At 39.3% G+C, this 24982-nt stretch overlaps 1 protein-coding gene across 1 annotated transcript in view; it reads left to right on the forward strand.

Annotated features, from left to right (window-relative positions):
* LOC126036561 (ran-binding protein 3-like) overlaps positions 1-22393 on the forward strand; it is a 32988-nt gene extending 10595 nt beyond the window's left edge. The window contains exons 4-15 of the mRNA XM_049796501.1: positions 452-529; positions 1615-1689; positions 2552-2626; positions 3279-3403; positions 3878-3981; positions 9104-9188; positions 10300-10399; positions 11529-11659; positions 12600-12720; positions 13323-13465; positions 16735-16927; positions 22350-22393. Of these exons, the coding sequence (XP_049652458.1) occupies positions 452-529; positions 1615-1689; positions 2552-2626; positions 3279-3403; positions 3878-3981; positions 9104-9188; positions 10300-10399; positions 11529-11659; positions 12600-12720; positions 13323-13465; positions 16735-16927; positions 22350-22393 (1274 nt within the window). The remainder of the gene's footprint in view (positions 1-451; positions 530-1614; positions 1690-2551; positions 2627-3278; positions 3404-3877; positions 3982-9103; positions 9189-10299; positions 10400-11528; positions 11660-12599; positions 12721-13322; positions 13466-16734; positions 16928-22349) is intronic.
* The last annotated feature ends 2589 nt before the right edge of the window (positions 22394-24982 follow it).

The following is a 24982-nucleotide window of genomic DNA, read 5'->3' on the forward strand; positions in this document are numbered from 1 at the left end:
TCCTAATATATATGTCCCTGTCTTACCTCAAGAATTCTTCCATCTTACCTCTCATGTTTACCAGAAAGTCAAAATCCAGAAGCCCTGAAAAGTGGCCAAGTATGTTCATCAGCTGTATGGGTTCCTATTTGCCCTTTTCTATTTGTTTAGGCTACATTATCATGTAAGTTAATATGCTTAATGTCTTCTGAGCCTGTGGGCTATGAACTGATTCTAAGTCCTTGATTTAAGTTCCCTGAACCTAGTGGAAATAAAGAAGACTCCCTAGGCCTTTGTGCCAGGTGTTGACTGAGATTCCAAAGCCCTCGTGCTCTTAGGTACTGCCTTAAAGCTGTTCATGTAAGTCATTCCTAGAATTCATTGTGTTCAGGTTTTAATTTCGTATCATAACATTGTGCTGAAATCTCCTGCCAGTCTGTCCCTGCAGAACGTTATATGTACTTTTCTCTAGATTTCATTAGTTGTTCCAGAAAGCGTGCAAGATCATCATCTTTTACTTTGCGGAAGTCTGACTCTCAGTCTAACACAGGTATGATGTTTAGCTACAGTCATGTTTTAATTACTATAGTTCTGTATTCTCATCTGGTAAAGAAGAGAAGGAATTTTACTGTCTAAGAAAAGCTTCTGCACTGTAGAAATGCTGCAAGTCATGAAAACTTAAACATTGATATAAACTTGCTGGTAATTTCCAATAAATCCCTTTTTAAGTAAAAATATATTCATTTTCCGTACTAACATAATACAACATAAAGTAGTGAAAAACTTGTACATTTCATATTGTTTCCTTGAATTGCTCACACAGTCAAGGGAGGAGGAGGGCTGGAAAGGAATGAGATTCCCCGGTTTGTGGAAGAGATCAGTGTTCCTTGGGCAATCCCTGAAAATGTAAAGCAGTTTCCAGAAGGGCCCCTCCTTTCATTCAGCCAACAGCTCACCTGGAAGGCTCTTTAAGGACTATGTAGTGCTTCCATGGGAAATGCACACAAGTCACTGAGGCGCCTCTGCAGAAGGGCTGATCTGGTTTTTACAGCGTTTATTTAACATACAGATGGGACCAGAAAGTTATTTCTGAATTCAGGCATTCATATGTGTACACTGTATTTTGTTTTATGTAGTCCTGTGACATACCTGAATGTAGCTATGAGGCTTTAAGAGAACCTAAGTTTGGTTTACTCTGAAAATTATACTGAGATCATACACAAAAAATCATAGATATGGTAGAAATGTTAGAGTATGCCTATACCAAAAAACAAAGCGGGGTATAGGAGGAAGCTTGAGTGATTGACCTCTTGATTGTCCACACTGCTTAATTGATAGCTAACTCTCTGCTTCTGTTTTGAACCTCCCAAACTAGCAGTCTCCAAGACAGAGCTGTTACAGAGTGGACTAGCTGTAAGTAGCGTGCCTAAGCCAGGCTGTGCTGCTTGGCCTCAGAGACCTCTCTGATTCAGCAGCACAGGCATAACCTAACAGTGTACTTCAGAAAGCTGGTAGTTAGCAGGTAATAATTTATTCTACTGCCAATGAAGGCATGACATCAAATTGGCTAACCTTAAAATTAATCTTCTTTTTTTCCTCCGAGCAAATGATAATTTGAGTCTTTTATCCTTTCAGATACAACTGTCGCTCAGAAAAGAGGGAGATCATCTTCCTTTACCATCCTTCCTACTTTCCCTCCCTCCCAGCCAGGTAACTGAAAAAACCCCAAACAAAACCAATAAACATTTATGTAGAAAAGCAGGTATTAGCTAAAATAAAAAGGTGTACAGAAATGCTTTTTCTGCAGGACAGAGCTGGGGTGCATTGGACTAGTCTGGTATTTGGACAGAAGAAAGGAATGTTTTAGGAGGAGGACTGGCAGTTCAATAGAAGAAATGTTTTATGTGTTTCCCAAATGTTTTACAGGTCCTTGGCAGGCATTGGCATAAAGGATTTCTAAACAATCTTAAGAGGACACAAGATTGTTTTAGCAGCACACCGTGCCCTTTTTGCAATGAAAAAGTTGTGCTTATCTTGTGTCATTTTACAGGATGTGGTACATGGTTGCCATCACTTTCTGGCTGGTGTTTGCTATCTTGATTAAAATGGTGAAAGCATCAGTCGTGCACCACCATCATTATAGTAAGTTATGAAAGCCTTTTTAGCAGAACAGGGCAGGGCACATTTATTTATTCCCATGTTCTTGGGCGTCATTTACTTATCTTAAAAATGCCTAAGACTGAACCAGATAGCATTGCCATTTCAATAGCTTTTGCAAACCAGCAGCACCTGGTTTTCAAAGCTGTCGAAGGATTTTATGAATTTAAAACATCCATTAGTATCCAAAGATTTCTGTCTCTGACATAGCCAGAAAAGCCATGGTGCTTTCTGTGCCTAAGTCTACCCACCTGTAAAATGGAGACAGTAACAGTTATCTCAGAGATCTTGTTTAGATTAATAGGTTTGAATATTGCTCATGTACTACCAAAATAGGAAGGGGTTATAGAGATGTGAATTAATAATTCAAATTTGTTACTACTCACTATTAAAGTTTAAATTCCTTGTTCTGTAGTAAAGAAGAATAACATATTCATGACCTCAGCTCTTCTTCAAAGAAACCCTGACTTGATCAGAAGTACAAAAGAAGGTAACTGTCAATGCAATATTTATTCACTGTACTTCCACAAAGGCATTCTTAACAGACCAAGAAGACATAAAAATGACAACTCTTCTCTATGCTGAGTGATAGGCTAAGAATCTTTGTGACATAAGTTATTTGTTTGACAGTGTAAATATCCTGTGAGCTCTGTTCTGAGCCGCTGCTCTGACTACTCAATTCCTGAGTGGACTGAATATAACCTTGAATAGTGAAATTCCACATTCCTAACTGAATAACTCTGCTCCTGGAGAGGGTAGTGAAGAACCGTCTTGGCGTCTGCAGGTGCAGGATTAAATTTGAAATAGCAGAAGACAGATCTAACACAAAGCAGTAAATATAAGTATAAATATAAACACGTATTTAAATACATAAATACAAATATATTTTATACATCTAAACAACTATTTTTTTTTATTTAACACATTATCTTTTAATTCTGGTAGGATCATGGGGTTGGTGTCACTACAGAGTTGTGCATTTTAGAATGGATTACAAAATTTCAGAATGTGTAGCAAGTAAACAATAAATGCTATTTAAATATGCTTTGAAGCTTTCAGTTGAAGGAGGCAAGACACATAGGTATGAATTAGATGGGAAGAAAAAGTCTCTGTTTAAATATTTTGTCTTTGTATTTTGCAAGGATCCTTGTCACAAAGTCAATTGCGGAATGTCATTAGACCTGCCATTTTACAACCCCCACAAGCCCTGGCCTGTCCTGAAAATCCTGTAGTATCTCCAGTGACTAAGAAAGAAGCATATGTTCAGGTAAAAAGAAAAGTAGTTTTACTGGCTAATGTATGTTTGCAGCTCAAATACAAAAACCCAGTGCTGTCTTAAAGCAGTTAATTATTCCACTGCCTGATTTTCAAGAAAGTTCCCCTCTCAGTTTCAGTGGAATCGATGGATCTCTGACATGGTGTGAACTGTTAAGCTCGTGCTGGCTGTGTTTGAAAACACATCTCTTCTCTGCAGGCTGGCTCAGCTTTCAGATATCAGGGTTCTGTGGGCAAACCAGCTTTGGGAATTTTTTGGATTTTGTTTATTTAGAAAGCAACATTTTAGCATTTTGATTAAGGGCACTGGCTTAGTACACAGCTGGAGGAAGCTCAGCCAACTACCGCATATATATATATACATATATATATATATACGCCTCGGTGACTCTGGACTTCTAGCAGACCTGTTTATAGCAGAAAATAAGCTTGGTCTAATTAATTCATCGGGTTTTACCATTCCTAGCTATCTGAAGACAGGTCTTATTCCTCAGCTGAGAATTCAGTGAGTTCCAAGACAGCAGTGAGGTCATCTACTACCATGAATCTTTCTACCTCTAAAACAACACAGTAAGTTTTTCTTTATTGTATTCCTGCACCATTTTGTCACTTGGCCTATGGCACGCCCTTTTGTCCTACATGTCTAACATGGTACTAAGCCCGTGGTATCTACACCCACACAATGCTCAGTGGTGTTTGTGTGTAGTGCCAGAATTTGTGGGTACTGACTTGAGCTCCGTACACCACAAGAAATGGACTCCTGCTGGAAATTAATCTCTGTGGGACAGATTGTTTCTCATTAGCAACCCCCAAGCCAGAAACTATTTTGGTTTGCCATGTCATGCAGCTTTGGCAGTTCAAAATATGTCCCAGTTTTGAATGTTTACAGTCATCTTTGTGTCCCTTTGGAGAGCTCTATTCTGATTGCATGGCTGCTGCATCTCATAAACAGATGCAGAGAAACTCAGCAATTACAAAAATATGTGAGCATCTTGGACACAGAAGACATGAAGACGACCATACAGGACTGATCTGGAAGACAAGGTCAGTGCTGCAACTGATCTTCTACTTCCGTGCACACGCCAGAGTTTCTGGGATGAACAGCTGGCTGTGATGATTGTGGTAGGGTGGCATCTTTGTGCAGACATGGGTTGACCAGAACAGGCTTGAATGTCTGCATGAGGAAGCTGACTTGCTTGGGCTAGGACGTTGCCCCTTGCCTCTGACTGAAAGAGCTCATACCGGTGCAGAAGCGGGCTATTGCCTCTCTCTGGAGACTGGCTCATGAGAATGTTAGGTCTGTGGTTAGCCAGCAGGTTATCTTGTAGGTATTAATACTGCTTGCTGATGGTTGATGAGGGTTGTTTGCCTGGAAGTTGTGAGCATCAGGAATACGCCTGAGATCAGTTGTGATGAGAGAATGACATTTTAAAATGGCTAGGGCCACAGATAGCACATCTGGGATGTTGCCTCCTTTCCCCCTCCCACCCAAAGAGGGCAGAGAACGTCTTAACTGCAAAGGAGTCCAGTCCAGTCTCCTTCAGGGCTGGATGGGCCACAGATAAAGCTTCCTGCACACAACGTTTGGGATGCACAGTGCTGGGGTTCTGAGGAAGTAAGGAGTGTTTAGGTGCACAGAGAACTTAGATTCTTAGTCTTTGTCAACAAGAAGAGCATAATTAGAGGGCAGATGCTCACTGTGATTTTGGAAGAGCCAGCCTGTCCTTGTCTATCACAGTTAATGCTGTCTATCACAGTGATGGTGCCCTGTGAGAACAACATGGAGCCAACAGAGCATGCTGGAATTTTAGCAGATTCAAAATGATGGCAATGCATATACCAGAAAAGCTAAAGGGAAGGTGGTACTGACTTCAAAATCAGTTGCTATCGCTACTCAAATCTATTTACTTTCTGTCAGCTGCACAATATCTCGGAAAAGATAGGTGAGTGGCTTTCTTTTGTGAAGTAGATGGACACAGAAATGCAATGCAGTGTTTGAGTGCTGACAAGTTACAAGACTTAAAAGTGCTTATGGTATTTCTTTTCCTTTTCTTTTTTAAAAAGGAAATTGCTAATCTCTTTGGGGTATTCATGCCTCATTAATTCTGCATATCGCAGTTGTGGTAAATGTTGGTTTATTTGACAAGTTGAAAACTAATTTAAATACAACCAGGTGCTTACTGCTCTTCTGAGATTGCAGGGGGTGTAAGTGCCATTCTTCCGATGTGTATTAAGTGACTGATGCTTTAAAATACTTCAGTAGAGTCTTTTGGGCATAGCTGTTTTCTCATAGATAGCTTGACAACAAGTATTCAAACAAACAACTTTATTATAAACTCCGTATACATGCTAAACAGTAGTAAACATTGCAGCCAGACCTGCTCATTGCTAAGTAAAGAATTTTCTGAGTTTGTTTTTAATTATCAGTCGAGATGTAGCTAGTGTTTATTTACAAAATAAAATGCAGACACACTCAACAGCAGGGATTGCTGCTGCCTGCAAACGTCCCTCTTGCTTTCCCTCCTCTTCCACCTCTTCTCTATGTGACATGATTCTGTAGAGAGATGAATGAAAATGGTTTGTTAGCCCTCTGCAGTTGCTGCAGCTGTCCACGTCCCAGGAAACCACCAATGGTTCCGTTTCCTGAACGGGCTGTAGTAATGAACTGAGAAGAAGAAATTTGCAGTTTCTTAAGTCGGCTTAAAAACTTGGAGAGAAGATTGTGTCGTAAGTGACAGAAATGTAATGCTGGGAAAGCTCAGGCTTCTGGTCATGTATTCAGCTCTGCACAAGGATTTGCTTGGAAAACTGACAGGGTTTAAGGCCGGCACTGGAACTGGCAGCTACTCAGACCCTTCTGGACACTCTGAGGACAGTACCTGGATCTACTCCCTTTCCGTAGTCCCTTTCCAGTATCTTATCCACATTTCTCCTTCTCCTGTTCTCCCTTGTTAGTGTTCATTCCCTGAATTCAGTGCCTCTGTTTTGAATCTCCATGGCAATGTCATCCCGGGCACACTTTGTTCTTGCCCTGCAGCAACATAAGGGTATTGAAGTTTTAATACAGCTTTAAGGCTGGCACTTCCAATTAACTGTCCGGAAGAAGAAAGATCCTGCACCAGTTACTTCTTCCTTACATTTCCAAAAATAATCAAAATCCATTTCCCACATTATTTCTTTTGAGACAAACCTCTACTTTCAGGTTTTTTTACTCTTCCAGACTGCTATCCTTCCCAAGTTGCTACCGGAGCAGCCTAGAAGCAGCCGACAAAATTTCGGGATGCAAACTGATCACAATTCAGTCAATTTTAGTGGGCAGTTTTCTTAAGGATTAGAAACTCATTAGTTTAAACACACTTTAGATTCCCTGTTCATGGCCCAAAACACATATGGAAGGCTTCAAGGCTGAAAAGGGATGGATTTTCTGATTTCTTTTTCTTATTTGCTCTTAGTCTTAGCAACACATCGAGCATGAGAATGTTAAGGAATATTTTGTTCTTCAAGTGTAAAATGGAGATAGCTTGTCCTTGGGAATTCCTTCATCCTGTGTGAAGAGATTTCAAGCACACTGTATTTGTGAACACAGAAACTAAGTTTTAGAGGCAACCGCCAAAGTTCTGGCAACAAACCCAGCTTCTTAACAGGAATATCCTCTGCACGACATAGGTGCTGTTAAGCCCTCCCAAGGGTGATGAATGATCTGGAAGAGCAGATAAGTGGTGCTGAAGTATGCAGTTTGTGACAGAACATCAGATTGTCTTCCTGCCAAGTCATCCTTCTGGAAGAGGAAGAGACTAGAACTTGGATGGTTTTGCCTTGTGGCCAGCAAGAGATGCAGTGATTAAGCTCTACAGAACGCATAGAATCATAGAATCATTTAGGTTGGAAAAGACCTTCAAGATCATCGAGTCCAACCATCAACCATGCCCACTACACCATGTCCTGAAGTACCCCATCTACTCGATTTTTGAATACCGCCAGTGATGGTGACTCAACCATTTCCCTGGGCAGCCTATTCCAATGTCTGACAACTCTTTCAGTAAGGAAATTTTTCCTAATATCCAATCTAAATCTCCCTTGCCGCAACTTGAGGCCATTTCCTCTCGTCCTATCACTAGTTATTTGATAGAAGAGACCAGCACCCACCTCACTGCAGACCCCTTCAGGCAGTTGTAGAGAGCGATCAGGTCTCCCCTCAGCCTCCTCTTCTCCAGGCTAAACAGCCCCAGCTCCCTCAGCCGCTCCTCACAGGACTTGTGCTCCAGGCCCCTCACCAGCTTGGTTGCCCTTCTCTGGACACGCTCCAGCACCTCCATGTCTTTCCCGTAGTGAGGGGCCCAAAACTGAACCCAGGACTCGAGGTGCGGCCTCACCAGTGCCCAGTACAGGGGAACGACCACCTCCCTGCTCCTGCTGGCCACACTATTTCTGATACAGGCCAGGATGCCGTTGGCCCTCTTGGCCACCTGGGCACACTGCATGAACCACCTATAAGCCTTTTGTGAAAAAAACCCCAAAACAAACAACCCCCCCCCCCCCCCGCCCCAAACCAGCAGCAAGAACAACTTCCACACGAAGTTTCCAAGGACTTCCTAATGACTTTTATAAAAAGTGGATCCTGTCACATTTAAAGTGGCTGTGTAATTAGCAGGTCAAATCACAGCTGTACTTACATTAGAATATCCTTGAATGTAATCCACAAGTAATACACTTTTTACAAGTTGTGAGTATGTTACTATTTAAAAATGCATTCGCTACCTTCTCTTAAAACCTGAGAGGTAAGAGGCTAACTGAGAGTAGTTAAACTCAGGGTGGCAATGCAAAAAAAAAATGATGTTTTTTATCTGGAAAACCTGAGACACTAAGAAGGAAGAAGGGACAGAGGAGGAGAAGGACAAGTGTTGTTTTAATGTATCTTCTGCCAGAACCAGTCACATTCCAGATCCTAAATGTAAAGTGATGTATCTACTGTATGAAATTTTCTCCTCAATCTGTATCCCCAATCTATAGCGGGCCAGTACCAAAGGATTGCAAGTATTTAGTTTTCTTCACTTCTTATTTTAAGTATATCTATGGAACAGGTCATTGAAAAATGGAGAGAAGATCTTTCTTCTTGTTTTAGTTATAACTTCTCATAAGCCACCTGCTATCATGCCTTTACATTTTTGCAGTATTTACGTGAATTGAAAGTGTGTGCATTAGAATACACTGCTTCTCTGCCTTTCCAAGACATTAGGTAGATGACCGAGGAGTGCCTGTAAGGCATTGGGGAGGACAGTATTCTGAAGGGCATGAGAGCTGTAGGAACATGAAGGGATAATTGTTAATCATTGGTAGTCTTTTGGTGGAGCAAAAGGAAACAGGGAAAGAAATGTAACGCATTAAAGTTTCTGGAGTAAGACACTTCCCTGAGGAGGAGGCGGCATGTTGTTTTGCTTCTTATTCTTCGCTTTTAAGGAACATCCTCAGTAACCTTCATGAAATACAGTGTGATACTCCGTTCCTTTAGTGAAATGTTACAGAGAGAATATTCTCAGATTCTCTTAAAAGATTTTGTCTGATTACTTAAGTAGTCATTTTTTGTTTGTCTTTAATGTAAGGTGTGGAAAAGTAAATGCGTGAACTTATTTGTATTCTTTACAAAGTTCTAAAGAGTTCTAAGTCACATTGTTATGTTATTTTGTTCCCACAGAAGTCAGTTGTTTGAAGATGAAAGTGTACAAAACAGCAGCAATTCTGATTTTGTGTTTGGAGAAAACATGGTTGAGAGAGTTTTGGTAAGATCAGTAAATGCTGGCAGACTTTTTATCAATGTTAATGTACTCATGAGTATAATTTTTTTCAGAGATTGATTCTTTTTAGGTCATCCTGTTCTTTTAAAGATGTGAGAAAATATGATTCCAATGACTGTTGAGGAGAAAGTAACTTAATATTTGCTGTAGAAGGGGTAGGCATCTCTATCTTCCCCGTCCTAGATAAGTACTCCAATTACTAGCCTGTACTAGTACGCACTTCTCTTTTGCTCATTTTTTAACCCGAAAAAGTTTGGTTTTATATTCCATGTAAAGTGGGACAGCTAAAATACAAGATAAAAGAATGTGCTCCATACTGCTCTAATAATTTCCATTGTAACTGTTAAGAGATGGGAGAAATTAGTATGAGGGGAAAATCGAACATCCATCCTAGATAGCGTCCGTGTTCAACTATGTTGTATGTGCTGTGAGATAGCTTAATGGATCAAGTCCTGAAGGAAACTCAGACAAAAAGGTGGTTCCCAAGCTGAGGACTGCACCATTTAAAAGGGAATTGAAATTCAGTTTCTAGTAGAAGTAGAATGAAAACAGTATGCGTATCTGCCAGTGAAAAAGCTTGGCAACCATAGGTCTGGGTTATGACTTCTGACCAGGATTTAGGTATGAGGTAGGAGTTGGGCCACTGAGCATTGTCAGGAGCCAGAAGCATTTATTTAGATATGCCTAAGGAACTTTATCTGCAAAAACTGAAGGTCGTGGAAATTCTTAATCCTTCTGAGGTTAAGTTTGTGGTGTCTGAAAGTTTTCACCTATTCTTCTGGGGCTTAAGTGCTTAAACTGGAAATTAGCTGGTACTTAAACCTCTAAGTCCTTCAGTGGATTTAAATCCTAGTCCAGGATCCATACAGAGAGGCCATTCTTCTTGGTGGGAGAAAGACATACTGATTTTATGACAATAAAGTTACTTCCACTTGAGACTGAAATTGTATCATCTGGGTCAGTTTTTACTCTGAAGATACTCCATTTTCTAATCTTCAGCCTAGCATGCATTAAATGATTCGATGTTGTATCTGATATGAAGTAACATAGCCATTTTATTTAAATAGGAATTATTATTTCCCCTGTTTTTTCCTAGAGTCCTGAAAAGCATCCCCAGCCGTGTAATGGAGCTGATTCATACAATGGAGAAATAACATCCATGTACATAGAACCTTTTCATGTCAGTCCACAAACAAGTAAGTGTACTTAGCAAACAAGTACAGTTAGCTTTGTTACTATGTTTCACTGTATTTTAGAGGATGTCAAATGAGTGGTGGTCAATAATTTTCATCTATTCTCAAGTTATCCAGTCACTAGTACACTGGCAGCATGTGCCAAAAATCTGTGTTCAGAAAGCAGCTACAGTTTGATTTATGACATTTGAACTGGACTAACTTCAGAATGAATGATCTAAGTTACTCAGGAAAGGATGGATTTTATGGATTATTATTATTATTTATTACAGATTATTATTTTTTATTACTTGAAAAAAATGTGGTGAACTTTGTGAATGCCTTTTGGACCGCATTTTTGAACTACGTTTTTTAAGCTGTCTGCTGCTTGTATTTTGTGACTGTTCATATAAATTACTTTGCCATATTTGTATCCTAATTGGAGGACTGAAACTTCCAGACAGACAGATTTCGGGGTTTGTTTGTGACTTTGGTGTGAGCTTTTCTACTAGGCAAGCCACATAAACCTAGGCTGTGAGGGAATCCAAAGAAGGCCCATATCCTGAGCCCTCTTGCCAAATTTTGCGCCCTCTTTACTAATGGATGTCTTGGATCCTCTTGCTTTGTATGAAGATTCTTACAAGTAAAAAAAATAAAAAATTAAAGCCTATGGAAAACGTATCTAGATCGTGCAAAATACAAAATTTTGTAACAATGTTCCTTTCAAATCTTGTCCTTTCGTGTTCCTGTCAAGTATTCATTGTATAGGTATTACTATTCTGAATACTAGGATGTGTGTCTTTCATTATTTATTAATCTGCCCAGCAATATGACAGGCAAGTTTCATTTTGAAAATCAACTTCTAATTATTTAGGGCTTGTTTCTGCAAGTTGTCCCTTGGGGCAAACCTCTGCAACTGCAGAGAGCCCTGTTCTATTCAAAATGAGTCTGAACAGGTGAGACATTTTGCATTATTCCAGCCTTTTTCTCTTGTATTTACTGCTTTGGCCAAAAACTTGTTAATAGCACTAAAGAATATCAGATACCACAGGGTTTACTGACGTCGCAGGCCATCCTATGTCCTAGTTTTGTTGTTCTGAAAATACTCCCCGTACAGAAAGGATTTCCTTTTTTTTTTCCCCGCCTCCTACAGAAACAGCTTTGTTGAGGAATGCAACACTAAATGAATCAGCAGCTGCTTCTATTTGCAAGCCAGTAGAGAAAATTCTGTTAGATAAAGTTGACGTTATAACTGGAGAAGAAGCAGAACACAATGTGTTACAGGTATGTATTTCATAAAGCCTTGATGGTGAGCAGTTTTGTGGTTGAGAAGATCATCTAGATCTATTACAGATCTGAAAATAACTTCAGTTTATATTTTAAATTTTCACTTCTTTAAGATATAACTCTACTAACCCATTATTTCTATAGGCTGATATTTTCTTTTTCATATTACATTTGTTCATTTTATAGTGCCTTTCAGTAAGTGGCTGCTTCAGAACTGCGTTCTACAGTTGTATTTTATAAGCATCTACACAGTGTACCAGCAGTAACTAAAACTTCAAAATTTGAACTGATTTGGGTAATGATTTTTTTTTGGACAAAACTATGTTTGGAAAAAAGCAATGTGTTGTCAAAGTAGTTAGTTTTATAGTTCATCTAAAATATCAATTATCTTTCTGGCCCTCCAGGATGTATCTTGCTATTCTTCATCTTCAAAATGTTATTTTCTCAGAAAATACCAATGATGTATATGTTTTTAAAAATCTTAACATTGAAAGTTGCATTATTTTATCATTGATTCAATCTTCTGTCTTGTCAGAACATGAAAGTTTTACTCTCTTTGGAGTGGTACTCTCCTAGTAGTGGTACTACTGGTATCCTGGTCTGCATAATGTTTCTAATGAGTGAGGGAATAAGATGTAGAACATTTGCAACAAATTCAGCTGTGGTAGTGGGTATTGCAGGTGAAGAGTTACTGAAGATGAAGTAATTGAAAAAGTAAACTGGGATTCATGCTGAATGTCCTCCATAACTAGCAGAAAGTTTAGCACACATCTGGGAGCCATTTCATTTTAAGTAATAATGGTGATAGATCTATATATCTTTCTATACATGCATATGGATGTATTAAAAGCCGTATCAAAAGGTTTGAAAACATAAAGTTTTAGAACCAGTAATATTAACATTGGCTGGCAATTTCCATTATGTATTTCTCTTTCAGATCAACTGCAAGCTTTTTGTATTTAACAAGCTTTCTTTAACCTGGATTGAAAGAGGCAGAGGATCCCTGAGGCTTAATGACACTTCCAGCAATAAATGTGGAATGTTGCAGTCAAGGCTAAGTAAGAATTAAGTAACGAAGTAACACATACACAAAACACTAAATAACTTGTACTATTGCTGGCTAGCATAAGTTTATTTCAGAACATTTAAAACTGAGTAGCTAGTTTTATTTAAGTCAAGTTGCTGGCCATCTTTTTAACATTGCCTGATAAAGTTACCTGTGTTACAAACTGAGGTACTGGGCATTTTTCACTGTTTGTACACTCACGCTTGCATATGTTGTTGGGTTCTGTGTAATTGTGCTGCAGTGTATCTTTAGCTCAGTCACCAGTCTGACAGTTTACTCCCTTTTGGTTCTGCTTTTCCAGGATTTTCCAAGTGACTGTTTCAGGTCACTTCTAGAATGTTGTTGTTACTGTGCTGTCATTTTTTGTACTGTATTGCACAGTTTCAGCAGATTATTTGCTTTGTACGCCAGATGTATTGAAAGAAACTAATATATTTTGGTATTTTAAAAAATAGTTATCTCATCATGTCAGGTTTTAGACCTAATTAAAAAGAATAACTCATGAAAATATTAGTTGTATACAAGTGCTAGAGAAGACTGCTGCAGTGAAAACGAAGGTGGTTCCAATGCCTTACATAAACCTTCTTATTTTAGTTATGCGAAATCAAGGCAGCCTGAGACTGATTCTCAACACCCGACTCTGGGATCAAATGGTTATAAAAAGAGCAAACAGAAAGAGCCTGTGCTTCACTGCAAGAGACCAAGAGGACCACTCTGTTCAAGTATTTCTGATTCAGGTAAGCAAGAGAGAAAAACCCCAGCCAAATCCCCATTTCATCTAGGACTGTGAAGACTTGCTGAGGCTTTGGTTTTAGCAAATGGCCTTTGATGCTCTGTCAGGCTGTTTAGCTTAGCTGTTACATGGCTTTTATTATGAAATGAGTTAGAAAGTGCCATCCCTTGGTATTTCAAAAAAAAGGTGTGAAGATGGGATATGGCCTTAGGGCAGACATTTCCAGACTGTGGTTCACCTGCCACTGATGGAATGGATATCATTCCAGTCATATGCAGCAACTGCTGTTTCTTACAGAAGCAACACTATTTTCTACACAGGTAGGTAGATATTCGTAAATTACTTTGGTACAAGGCAGCAGCTTTCTGCCATGGTTCTCGACACAGTGCTTGCAGTAATCCATCCAGTGTAGGACCTCCATTTCTCAGTTGAGGAGAACATAGATTTTGCAATGTCACCTTATGTAAGACAATAGTCTTGGGAATCCAGGTTTTCTCTAGCAAGGGCTGGTAAGTTGAGGATGGAAGTATGGTGGACTTAACTTGCAAATAAATAGCACATATGTCCTAGGTTAAGAAGTGAGAGCATCCACCTGAGTTTAAGGATGTCTCCGGTTTCCCCAGTAGACCTTTCTGGGAAGGGTTCAGCCTCCTGGGCAAGAAAAATAACTCGCCACTTCCAGGAAGTGTCACATGTCATACACAAGCAAAGCACTATGCACCTTATATGCCAGCACTGTAAGTCTGTCACTTCCAAACAGTTATTGACTTATGTATGGCTGTGCTGGACAGCTGGTCTGCCTGTGAGAATTAGAAATGTTCTGGATTGCCAGATGTGCTGCACAGTTTTTCTAGTGTATATAAATGTAAACATCCCTTAAATTCTGTTGTGGCACTTCTGGACAGCAAAAAAAAGACATGTATTAGGAAACCAAGGTACACGTTTGTGGCAAGGGTTGCAGGAAGCTACTTCTACAGTCGTCACTGAAGCGGCTGGTATCCTTCCCTATAGCTAGTATCCAGCCAAACTAACACTGAGACTCTTGAGTGTGGAAGGCAGATTGGTCAATGCGTGAGACACCCAGCAGGCACTGCCAGAGCCTCGGCATGTAAGTAGGCTGGTCTAGTAGTCAGTGGAGCCCACTCCTCCAAGGCACCGGCAGATATTTTTAACTGCCATTTAAATTTGGTTTTCCCATGTCCCATGAATGATTGATACATTTGGTTCAGGGATATTATCCAAAGGGCTTCTCATGAGTGAGGGAGAAGAGTCATATGATGCTGACTACAAAGTAGGCGGTCCACAAGACTCCATTCGGTTGATCCTACAGTACTCACCCAGGTTTGCGCAGAGGGCTGGCCCTGCCCACTCCCCCATGCTTGTTTCTCCCTCCTTGCTTTTGGTGGCATTGGAATTCATACAGCTATGAGTGAGGCAGATCAGAGAACTGATCTGGGTGGGCTTTTTTTGGTTTTGCTAATTTCGGTTTTCAGCTTGATTCTATTCACCCTGTGATTGCCCTAACGGTGGTACTGGCACAATGGAGAGGGTAGAAATGAAGGGTCAGAGGATGTACGGAGGCGAGTCCACCCCTCTTGGCAGAAGCCAGAGTTCATACTAGATTAAAGTGACAAAGGAACTCTGGCTTTTCAATGAATAAGTAAAAAGCTACCAATAGAAATGATCAGACTGAATAGCTGCCTTTTTCATATTTATGACCCTGCGTTTCCTGAAAAGCCCTGTTATCTTCAGAGCTCAGATTTGTCCACTGAGAACTGCAGTTTGCAGTTGAGACATCTCAACAACTCTGAATTGCTTTCTTCTTTGCCCGGCTGTAGGGAGAGAACGGTTTGCTGCTGCAAGTCTGGGTGGCACAGAAGGCAACCCTGATCTGCTGCTGCTTCCCAATTCGCATGCTTTTCCACCTGTACACACTGAAAGGTGTCATTCCAATCCAAACAACATGTATTTATTCCTATTGCCAAGCGATACAGATAGAAATTACTCTATGTGATGCACAGAAGTGGAGAGCTGGACTACAGAAGACCATATGTAGTTACCCTCTGGTAGATGATCTGCTTCATGACAATGTAAGAAGTACTCTACTGGTACTTCTGGCAATGCCCAAATGCAGTGCTTTTAGGAAGCCCAGGCAAACATGGCCACTTTGTATGGTCTGTTCACCTCATTGACCCCCAGCATCCTTCAGTGTTGGATTAGAGATGTGAGAACATGCACCCCTACTTGTTTCCTTTGCTATCTATTTTGTGAAATGATTGCCCCTGAATTTTTCCAATTCCTTTTTTTAAACTTTTGTGACTATATTTTTGACCTGCTGTTTTTAATTTACATTGTCTCTCCCCCCTCTCTCCTGAAACTGCAAATATAGAAGTTATTACTCAACTCTGTGAAAAAGCACTTTCTTTTATGCCGATCCTCTACTGCTTTCATTAAGCGTACGCTCGTGCATTTATTGTGTGGTTTGATGAACAGCCATACCATATGCAGTTTATCTACCACTTTTATAATTTTGAAAACCTTAGTTATACCCCATTCTTATCCTTCTTTTCAAACTTGAAGTGTCTCAACTCTTCCTAAGGAGCTGCATCACACCCTTGATCATTTTTGGTGGCCTTCTCTTTCCCTTCTTTAATTGTGCTATATCCTTGAGATGTGATGGCCAGAACGGAACACAGTACTCAGGACATGGCTGCTTGAAGGTTTTATGTACTGGCAAAATGCTGCCTTGTCTAGTTCTCAGTACTCTTCTTGATGCTTATCTTCTGTTCAAAAATAGCAGCAGAATTCATAGTATCTTTAAATATTATAATCACAAATAATTTTTTGTAGTTAGGTTTTAAAATTCTTACATTCTGTAAACCAAAATAATGTAATACATATATTAACATTTCAGTGCTTTCTTACTTCTCGAATCATACTCGGGAATTGTCTGGAATATCGAGTACTCGGTACAAACTGAGCCATTCTTCAGGGGAAATTATTTTTAAGCTTATGTTTCTTGTAACTATAGGGAAAATAATCAACAGCTACATATTGCAAAACTCAGACCACTTAAAGAAGCGTGACCTTATTTGTATTTAAATTTATTTTCTGAAATGAATTATTAAGTGTGAATCTTAAATGGATTGCTGTGATTAAAAAGGACAAAATAGAGCTCCTTCATTACTTTTGAAAATTTCTCAGTCAGCTTCTCTATGACAAACAGAGGTTTTTCTTGGTTAGTTTGGACTGAATGCATTTTATGTTCTGCAGGCAAGCTCAAAAGACACCGAATACCTGTATGCAGCAATGCATCACCGCCTTGTGGCATTGCGAAGCTTTGCTGAGCAAGAGCCAGATGCCAATCAAGTAGATGCAGAGTCAGAAATAGCTTTTGAGCCATTAAACTGTGATAGTGATGATGAAGATGATGAAAAAATAACTCAAGTGAGCAGCAGTGGATATGGTAAGCAGAAATTTTCCTGGGAATGCTGTAATCCTTTCAAGGTATTTTCTTGCAAGCAATGACAATTGTACTACTTTTTTTTTTTTTCGTGCTGACTATAACTGCCATCTGTTACAGATACCCTTTTTCACGTAGAAGACGGTAATTCCTTTTAGTATTTTGACTTACTACTGTTAAAATGCAAGGTTTTGCCAGATCAAGCTTCTACACATCTTTATAGCAGTGGAATACTCTTTTGACAAAAGGCTGAGGGTTAAGAAATTTTAATATTGTCAAGCTTTACCTAAAAGTTTCTTCAGTATATTTCAGTAGAAATGACTAGAGGTATTGAGATACTAGGTGTTCCTTGAGTAAGTGAAAGTTGAGTCCATTCACATCAGCGCTTACGTAGTTACTAAGGGCTTGAAGTGTAATGTGTTTACTAAGATAATTTATTATGCAGTGGTTAACTTGATTTAAAAGACTGATTCTTGATCAGCTATAACAACTACCTCATTAGGAAATCTGAAGGTCAAGATTTATGCACCGGTTTTGCCAGCCTTCTTCAACGTCACAAAAATGTAGGCTCCTCAAAGGGAAGAATGCAACTAAAACAAGATATAAGGGGCAAGCTGCTGACTTAAACCTTCTCTAGAAGCTGTTAATACAGCTCACAACAAGGCTGGGGTCACATTTGCAGAAAGCAAGGCAGAAACAGCTGTCAGACTTAAAAGCTCTTCTATCTTAGCAAAAGACAAGTCACATTTCTGGGGCAAATTCACTTGCTTGTGCCAAACAGCTACAGTGGATACAGGAGCTGCCAATTACATTCAATTTTCTAATAGAAGGACTACAGCGGGCATGTTTGAGTTGTTGCTCATGGCATTAGTTTCCCTCTGCAACTGAGCAACATACTGTCCTTATATTGTAAACTCTTCCTTTTAACAACTATTCAACAAGAATTAAGTCATGTATGAGTAACAGCTACAAGTGACTGTTTCCTTAAGGAAGTCTTTTTTCACCTTTAGGCAAATAGATTGCAGTTTACAATGCTCGTTCCCATTATTAATTGTTGTTTAACTACATTTCAGTAGCATTCAGTGCTCTAAGCAAAGCATGATGCTCTTATACAACATTTTCTCACAAATACCTTTTTTCTGTTTAGGAAATGGGAAAATTGTTAGCTGTGAGAACTCCCTGGATTGCTCCCAGATAATCCAAAATTCCCTCTGTAATTCCTAAATAGTCTCTATTGGCTTTTACAAAGAGTTACTGGTAACTTGGAAACTCTGGATGGAGCTTGATTCCTTTCCAGAATTCTTGATAAGAATTCTTTGTTCTTTTAGGGGACAAAAAAAAAGAGGGGAAAGGGAATGTCAAAGCAGTGTAGGAGCACAAATTTACAAGTTAAATATTTATTTTGATTTGCAGAGACTTCTGATACAAATATTCAGATGGCAGCCAGCAAACAGATTCTGAGATATGAGTGTCAGGTGCTGTTTTTTCTTGATCTTTTAGTTTAAGCATCTGTCCTTCGTTTACGTCCAGTTACTGACAGCAATTCTAACAATCCCTTTCAGCTGCTTTTTCGATGACTTCTAGCATTTCCTGCTTATCTTAATCTCTTCTATTATTCTTAGAGCCACAAGGTTTTAATTTTGCATACATGTCAGTTACTGGTATCCAAGTCCCACTTACTTTACTTGCAGACATTCACCTCTTACACATGCCTATCCCTGGAACTCCCATTTCCAAGACAGGAGGAAAAATATACCTCATGGGTTTAGAACAGGGTGAGGTCAGTTTTAAATATCAGCATAGAAGCATCCATTTGGATGCAAGAGATTAGATCCTGCATATTTAAGAGCATTTGTTTAAATCTTTCATTTTCATGTGTTCTTTTTCTTTGAAGGATGTGTGTGAATAAGTCATCTTCTTTTTATTGATGTAATTCTGTTTCAGAGATTACCTCTCCTTAAGACCACATACATGTTAAGAAGCTAAGTCCTCAGTGACTGCTTCATTACAATAAATAGAAAGTATGCCTGCATTTTATTTCCTTCCATTCTACCTGTTTTGTCTCAAAAGAAATCAATTATAGTTCTTTCTTTTCTCAATACAGGCAATTTCCTTCTTGTTAAACTGAATAACACAGTTCCCTAGATTATGATATCTATTTCATGACACTGTAAAAGACATGAAAAAATAGATAAGAATTATCTTTAGTGCTAGAGACTGAGGAAGAAGGCAAATGATATATGCCGTAAGTGAAGTGTTATGAACACTAAAGTGATCCTATGTTTGTTTGCAAGACATTTTTGTAAGAATTTTTTACACAGAATTCTTCATTAACAGGATGTTAATGATGTATAAGGACACTGTATAAGGTAGTAGAGGTATCTCTACCATTTTGCAAATTCAGTATAGATATTTACTCCAGCATTTTTTAAATTCTTTATTGCTTTACTTTCAAGCAGAGATACTATTTTCATAAAGTCCATAAAGAATAAGTTGCTGCACCTGCTCCTTTTATCAGATAATATTTTACCAGTTACAGCTTGGATATTTCTACCAACAAATTGCTCTGTAAACCTAAGTGCAGAGAAACAGAACAATTAATCTTTAAGCGGATTTTGAGAATGGATAAGATCAATAACTCTCTGGGAAGTATTAATCTTTTCCCACTGAATACAGAGTGAGCCGAGGAGATGAATTCAGACTAGACAGCAAACTTCTAGGCTGACCAAAGTCAAGCAAATCTCTTCGTCCATTTCTTTCATTGCTAGTTCATTTCTCTGCTAAGTATTGTAACTGTGTTTGCCTCCAGTTGTCTTTGTTAGATTTAGGTGAGGACAGATCAGCAGAATTCTTTATTACACGTAAGAAAAATTTTCTCAGTAAATAACAAATAAAACAATGAAAAATGCTGATTGAGTGATTGGACCAAGAGTGCTCCCTTCTGAGGGAAATGCCACTGGCCTGAGACAGTTCCGTGACTCTCCCCTTTAGTTTTTCCTCTCCTTGGACTTGGAAGCCTTACATTCTTTGCTGTGTGGTAGATCTGCTTCAACAAACAGAACAGAGAATTACCCTTAGCCAGACATATGGAACAGCCTAGTATGGGAGCACTGCCTTCGGGTAGACAACGAATTGTTCCTGACCCCTGTGGATAAAGAGGACTTGGCACCCTATCAGTCTGTGTCCGGGGCTTGTTCTGCAACGAGTACCATAATGTCAGACTGTTGCCACTACCTCCTCCTGCTTTGCTAATAGATCTCAACCATCGATTTGGGGCTTTCCAGTGTGTTTGCAGACCTGTGCCAGGTGTCTGTGCAGACAAAGTCCTCTGACTCTGGCTTTTTAAGGACCTTGACTACAGGCAGTTACAAATTCAGCACATGGGAGTATTGAATTGCACTGCTAATATGCATAAATTCCATGTGTAGTTATTGGATAGACAGTTCTCTAACGTAGACACTGTGCAACTCTTGCAGGCTGCCCATCTCTTTCCACTTGGCAGCACAAACAAACCAGGTACCCGTGTCAGCTTCAAAAAACCATCCTGCCAGAACATGGAACTGTTAGAGCCCCAACACCTAAGCTTGCCATTGGTAGCAGGTGATTGGAAGTCACTGCTTAGACCCATAAGTGACCAAGATGTCTCTGAAAATGGTACTCTTGTTTCTGACTCTTCTAAGAGAGTTTTTCCGTCTTTTCTTCATAGGCATAAGGAGATTCTGTCCTTGCTCCAAAGGAATGCATTTTGATCACATTTAGAAACGCCTCCGTCATGGTCATCAGAAATAGTGGAAGGTTCTTAAAGTGCTGTAACCCCATTAGTATATAGAAAGAACTGTTATGCCTCGAGACACATGAGGCATTTCTTTCACAGGGGAGTATGAAATGCCAGTTGTAGTAGTAGAGTAGCATGGGGCTATAGGTAGCATGGTTCCTATGATTTCCATCCTTTTCCCTTTCCTGATTTTGCAGGAATTTATTTATTTGTATCCCTAAGGGAGAACAGAGAAGCTGGAAAAGTACCTGTGAGGGACAAGGACGGCGGTGTCACTAGGCAAAGAAATGCTTTACGCATTGTTTCTTACACCGTACCTCACCAATAATTCTCTTAAATCTTCTCCTAACTTCATCCTGGTTGAGGTATCCTCTCTTTTGATCGAGGTGTCCTCTCTTTCTTGGCATGGAATTTTCTTTTAGAAGCTGTTAGGGTGAATTCAAAGATGCTGGAGTCTAGGACTAGGTAAGTCCCAAGAGGTCTCTCTTGTATGTAGCCATAGACCTTAAGAGAAAACCACAGTGTGCGAAGACATCGTGTGTCCTGTATGGATCCAACAAGAATTGCATGGATTTTGGAGACTACTGGTGTGGAGAGCCAGACAGTGCAGTCTTTGTTCTATTTTACAGACCTTTTCTGGTCCACTATACAAATACCTCCCATGTTGGCCTCATTAGGACTGTCATCTGTTGGTGTTGGTCAAGATTTAAAATGTTACAAGAGCTTTTTTTATTTTTAAGTAAAATACTTCTAAAGTTCTTAAAGGAACTACTGTTCAGCAACACCACAGGAACTCCTGAAGAACTGCTATCTTTGCTTGATGTTTCTTGTCAGTTTAATTTAAATTCTTTCCAATTGTTAAGGATTCCAAATCATAAATCTCAAACACACACTCCCATACCTGATTGTGATTAAAACTGAGGAAAAGTTAAGAATTAACTTCTTTGTTGGAGTCCAAGTTTCTGCATTCTTTGCAGCAGAAGTCAGTAACATCTAAAGCAGAGAAGAAGAGACAACTCTGATTGGCTTTAAATGCTGACATATTAGGAAAGGGGCGGGGGGGGATCAGATTAGTGTTCTGACAAACGCAAGACCTTTCATTTCACCTGTAAGAAGTTTGAAACTTATAGTTAGTATTTAGCAGGAGCCAGATGGTAGTAGCAATTTTTAAACCGATACTGAGTTACATGGCTGGCATTAGTCAGCTGTATCTGCTTTTTTGCAGATGAGTCAAAGTCATAGAGATTACAGACCAAAAACACCCCTGGGTACTTTATCATGACCAGTGAGCTGTTTGAAGATACGCTGGTTTTCTCACAGCTTAGCGAGCATCTATTACAAAGTGTTAAGACAATGTTCCCTGTATAGAGTGAGATGATTTGCATCACAGACACATGTCCTATCTGGACATCTGAATCCTTAAGTGCTTATGTGCTTGTCTTTATTGACATGGGGGGTCACAGGCTTCATTCACTATTCACATGCTCAAATATTTGTGAATAATCCTGTGTTATCTAGTTAGATATTTACCTAAACCAGGAACTGATCATATCCAAACTCTAACCTAGTGCTCTGGTATTATGAAATACCAGATTGTTTCAAAACATGAATATGCTCAAATAAGCAGGATTTTTTCAAATTCTTTTTCAGATCATTCTAGATGGAACCACAGGCAGTCCATAGTCTGCTCCTGACACCTACCAGAGGTTACAACAACGTGGCTGGGAACTCATCTTCCCAAAATGTCTAAGCTGACGCATTAGTCCCAGGAGGGAGGAAATCAGATGCATTTTCCTTTATGAGTTTTAAGCAAAGATTCATTTTAAGGACAGCTTAAGTTTAATACATTGAGAAAGAACTTCAGATGCACTTTTGAGGATTCCAGTCAGCCTGCTTTGCACTGAGATGGCAATGACACAATGGCTTCCAATATTCAAGAAGTGTTACCAAGGCTTCAGATTTTAGAATTAAATATATTTAGATGCATTATTAAAGTAAGGAATTTTATAGGGAATAGATGTTTATTCATCATATTGATGGATAAAAGCACATAACCATGAACTAATAATGTATGTGAAGAGATACTTGTTACTTTTCATCTGTTATTTAAAAGATACATTTGGAAAGCTTTAAATCAGGCTTCACTGAAAAAACATTCATTTAAAATTGTGTGGTAACATTCAGCATCCTGTTTGTAAGTACATACAAGCAGAACTGGGGATGGCAGTTTAGCATGACCAAGGCCTGTGAAACTAGCATTCATAACAAGGTTTTTTTTTCTCTTTGTTTTGAAAATACCTGGAGTTGCATACTGGTTATAGAATTCTGTTAAAGGGCAAAGAACCACAATCTGCCTTTACAGCCATAAGCACCAGGAGAATTCAGCATGAGGAACTGCAAGTCTGTTCTAGAGGCATATGAGCTTTAAAATCTAAAAGTATATCCACTTGCACTCATGAACACCTCTTCAGTTGCACAAAACAAGCACCTGCACTGTTACTTGTCCATTCAGTATGCGCAAATAAACGCATGCACAGTATAGCTGGATATCTGCCTAAAAATTTCTCTTAAATGTGTGAGATTATCTGAAATTACTTCTGCCTTAGCTGTAGCTATCCCTGAACAGCATCGTTCCTTGAAATAGATTAATATGTTACACATCCTAATATGTGCAATAATCCCAGCAGTGCCAAAGACCCACTCACTCTAGAAAAGTGATTCCACAAACTACTGCCTTTGACCTAACCATTCTCATGAGGAATTAGAAAAATCAATTCTCTCTAATGCCACCTATGAATTAAGAGTTACTGGATCATTCATAAGCCTGTGCACAGTACAGACACCATTTATACTCTGTATTTTCTATTCATTCTGTCAAAAGAGAAAGAAAATATGCCTGTAATCATTCTGCTGCGACTCTCTGTTGCCTTGTATATTGTTGGTTACCAAATACTCTTTCTTTGTCATCCTCAGAGCTGAAACAATGTTCTGAAATACCTGAAGTCCTTTTAATTAAGGTATTTGTAACAATTTTTCAATCTTAAAAGCTGCGTCGCACCCGAGGAGTCAAATTACACTTTAGTTTTCCTGTCTGAACAACATGTATGAAGTTGGAAGAATACCAGCTTCTTCCTGAATTCTCAGTGCCCTGTCAAGATTAGCATCCAGGTGAAGCTGGACTAGCAAGCATCTGGATTATGCTGAATCCTAAATACCCTGCCAAAATTAGCACTTGTCTGACATTGATTTAGCATCTGGATGACAGTAAGCTTAAGTGGGACCGGGTTTTTGCCTTCAGGAAAAGGGGACTGCTTCACAACAGAGCATCTGTGTCAAACACTGAAGCACTGATTGCACTCTTCAGTCTGCGAGTAATGTCTTTCCATAACTACCTGTACATTGTGTCCTTTTCTATCGGCCTTGCTCCTGACCACAACAGTATTTGCATCACTGACCTTCATATTTCATTGCTGCAACTCATACTCGGGAACAAAGCTCCATGTTATAGAAACTAAAGCAGTTGTAAAACACAGCAGCCCTCTGTATTTAGCAACAGGTCATGGTGATAACTTTGCCCTGGAGTTCAGCTGGCTATGCACTGAATGCAGAGTTTAATTTCAAAGTCTGTCCTGATAATCAAAGCCTTCCATGAAACAGGATTTAAGCACCCGAGTGTCACGATATCCCTCTAAATTCTACTACAGCTGTAAAATCCTTGTCAAATGAAGGAGTGTTCCAGGGCAGGCACAACAGAACTTCTGCAGACACAGGACTTAAACTTTGCCATTTGCTCCCACAGCATAAGGAACAAGGCTTATGATCATTCACAAATAAACTCTCCTTTGATCTGCCTCTTCCTAGGATTGTTACATGTATACACGAGTACACACGCAAACCCACATGCTTATGCACACACACACACAACCACACACTCTCAAACATGAAGCTACATCTCCTAAAAGCTGAGGAGGAAAAGAGATGCTTAACTGTTTTGAAGGGTTTGGATACTGTGGTAATAGATGACGTATAAATAGGTGTCTGTGCAGACATCTTTATGGTATGAATTTTTACTCCTGAGATCCTAGTTATTTATTCTGTTCAGTCTCATTGCACTAAAATTCATTGTCTCTCAAGACTGAAAGTATGCTAATACATAATATATTAATTTGGTGTTAAAAATGTGAAGATTGTCATTTTATGACAGCCAGAGCAACGATTGCTATGCCTGAGCAATAAACAACTTTCTTACAGCTTTAATTTCCATCTAACTAGTCTTATTTTGT

Source organism: Accipiter gentilis, chromosome Z, assembly GCF_929443795.1.
Source record: "Accipiter gentilis chromosome Z, bAccGen1.1, whole genome shotgun sequence".
NCBI classification, from domain to species: Eukaryota; Metazoa; Chordata; class Aves; order Accipitriformes; family Accipitridae; genus Astur; species Astur gentilis.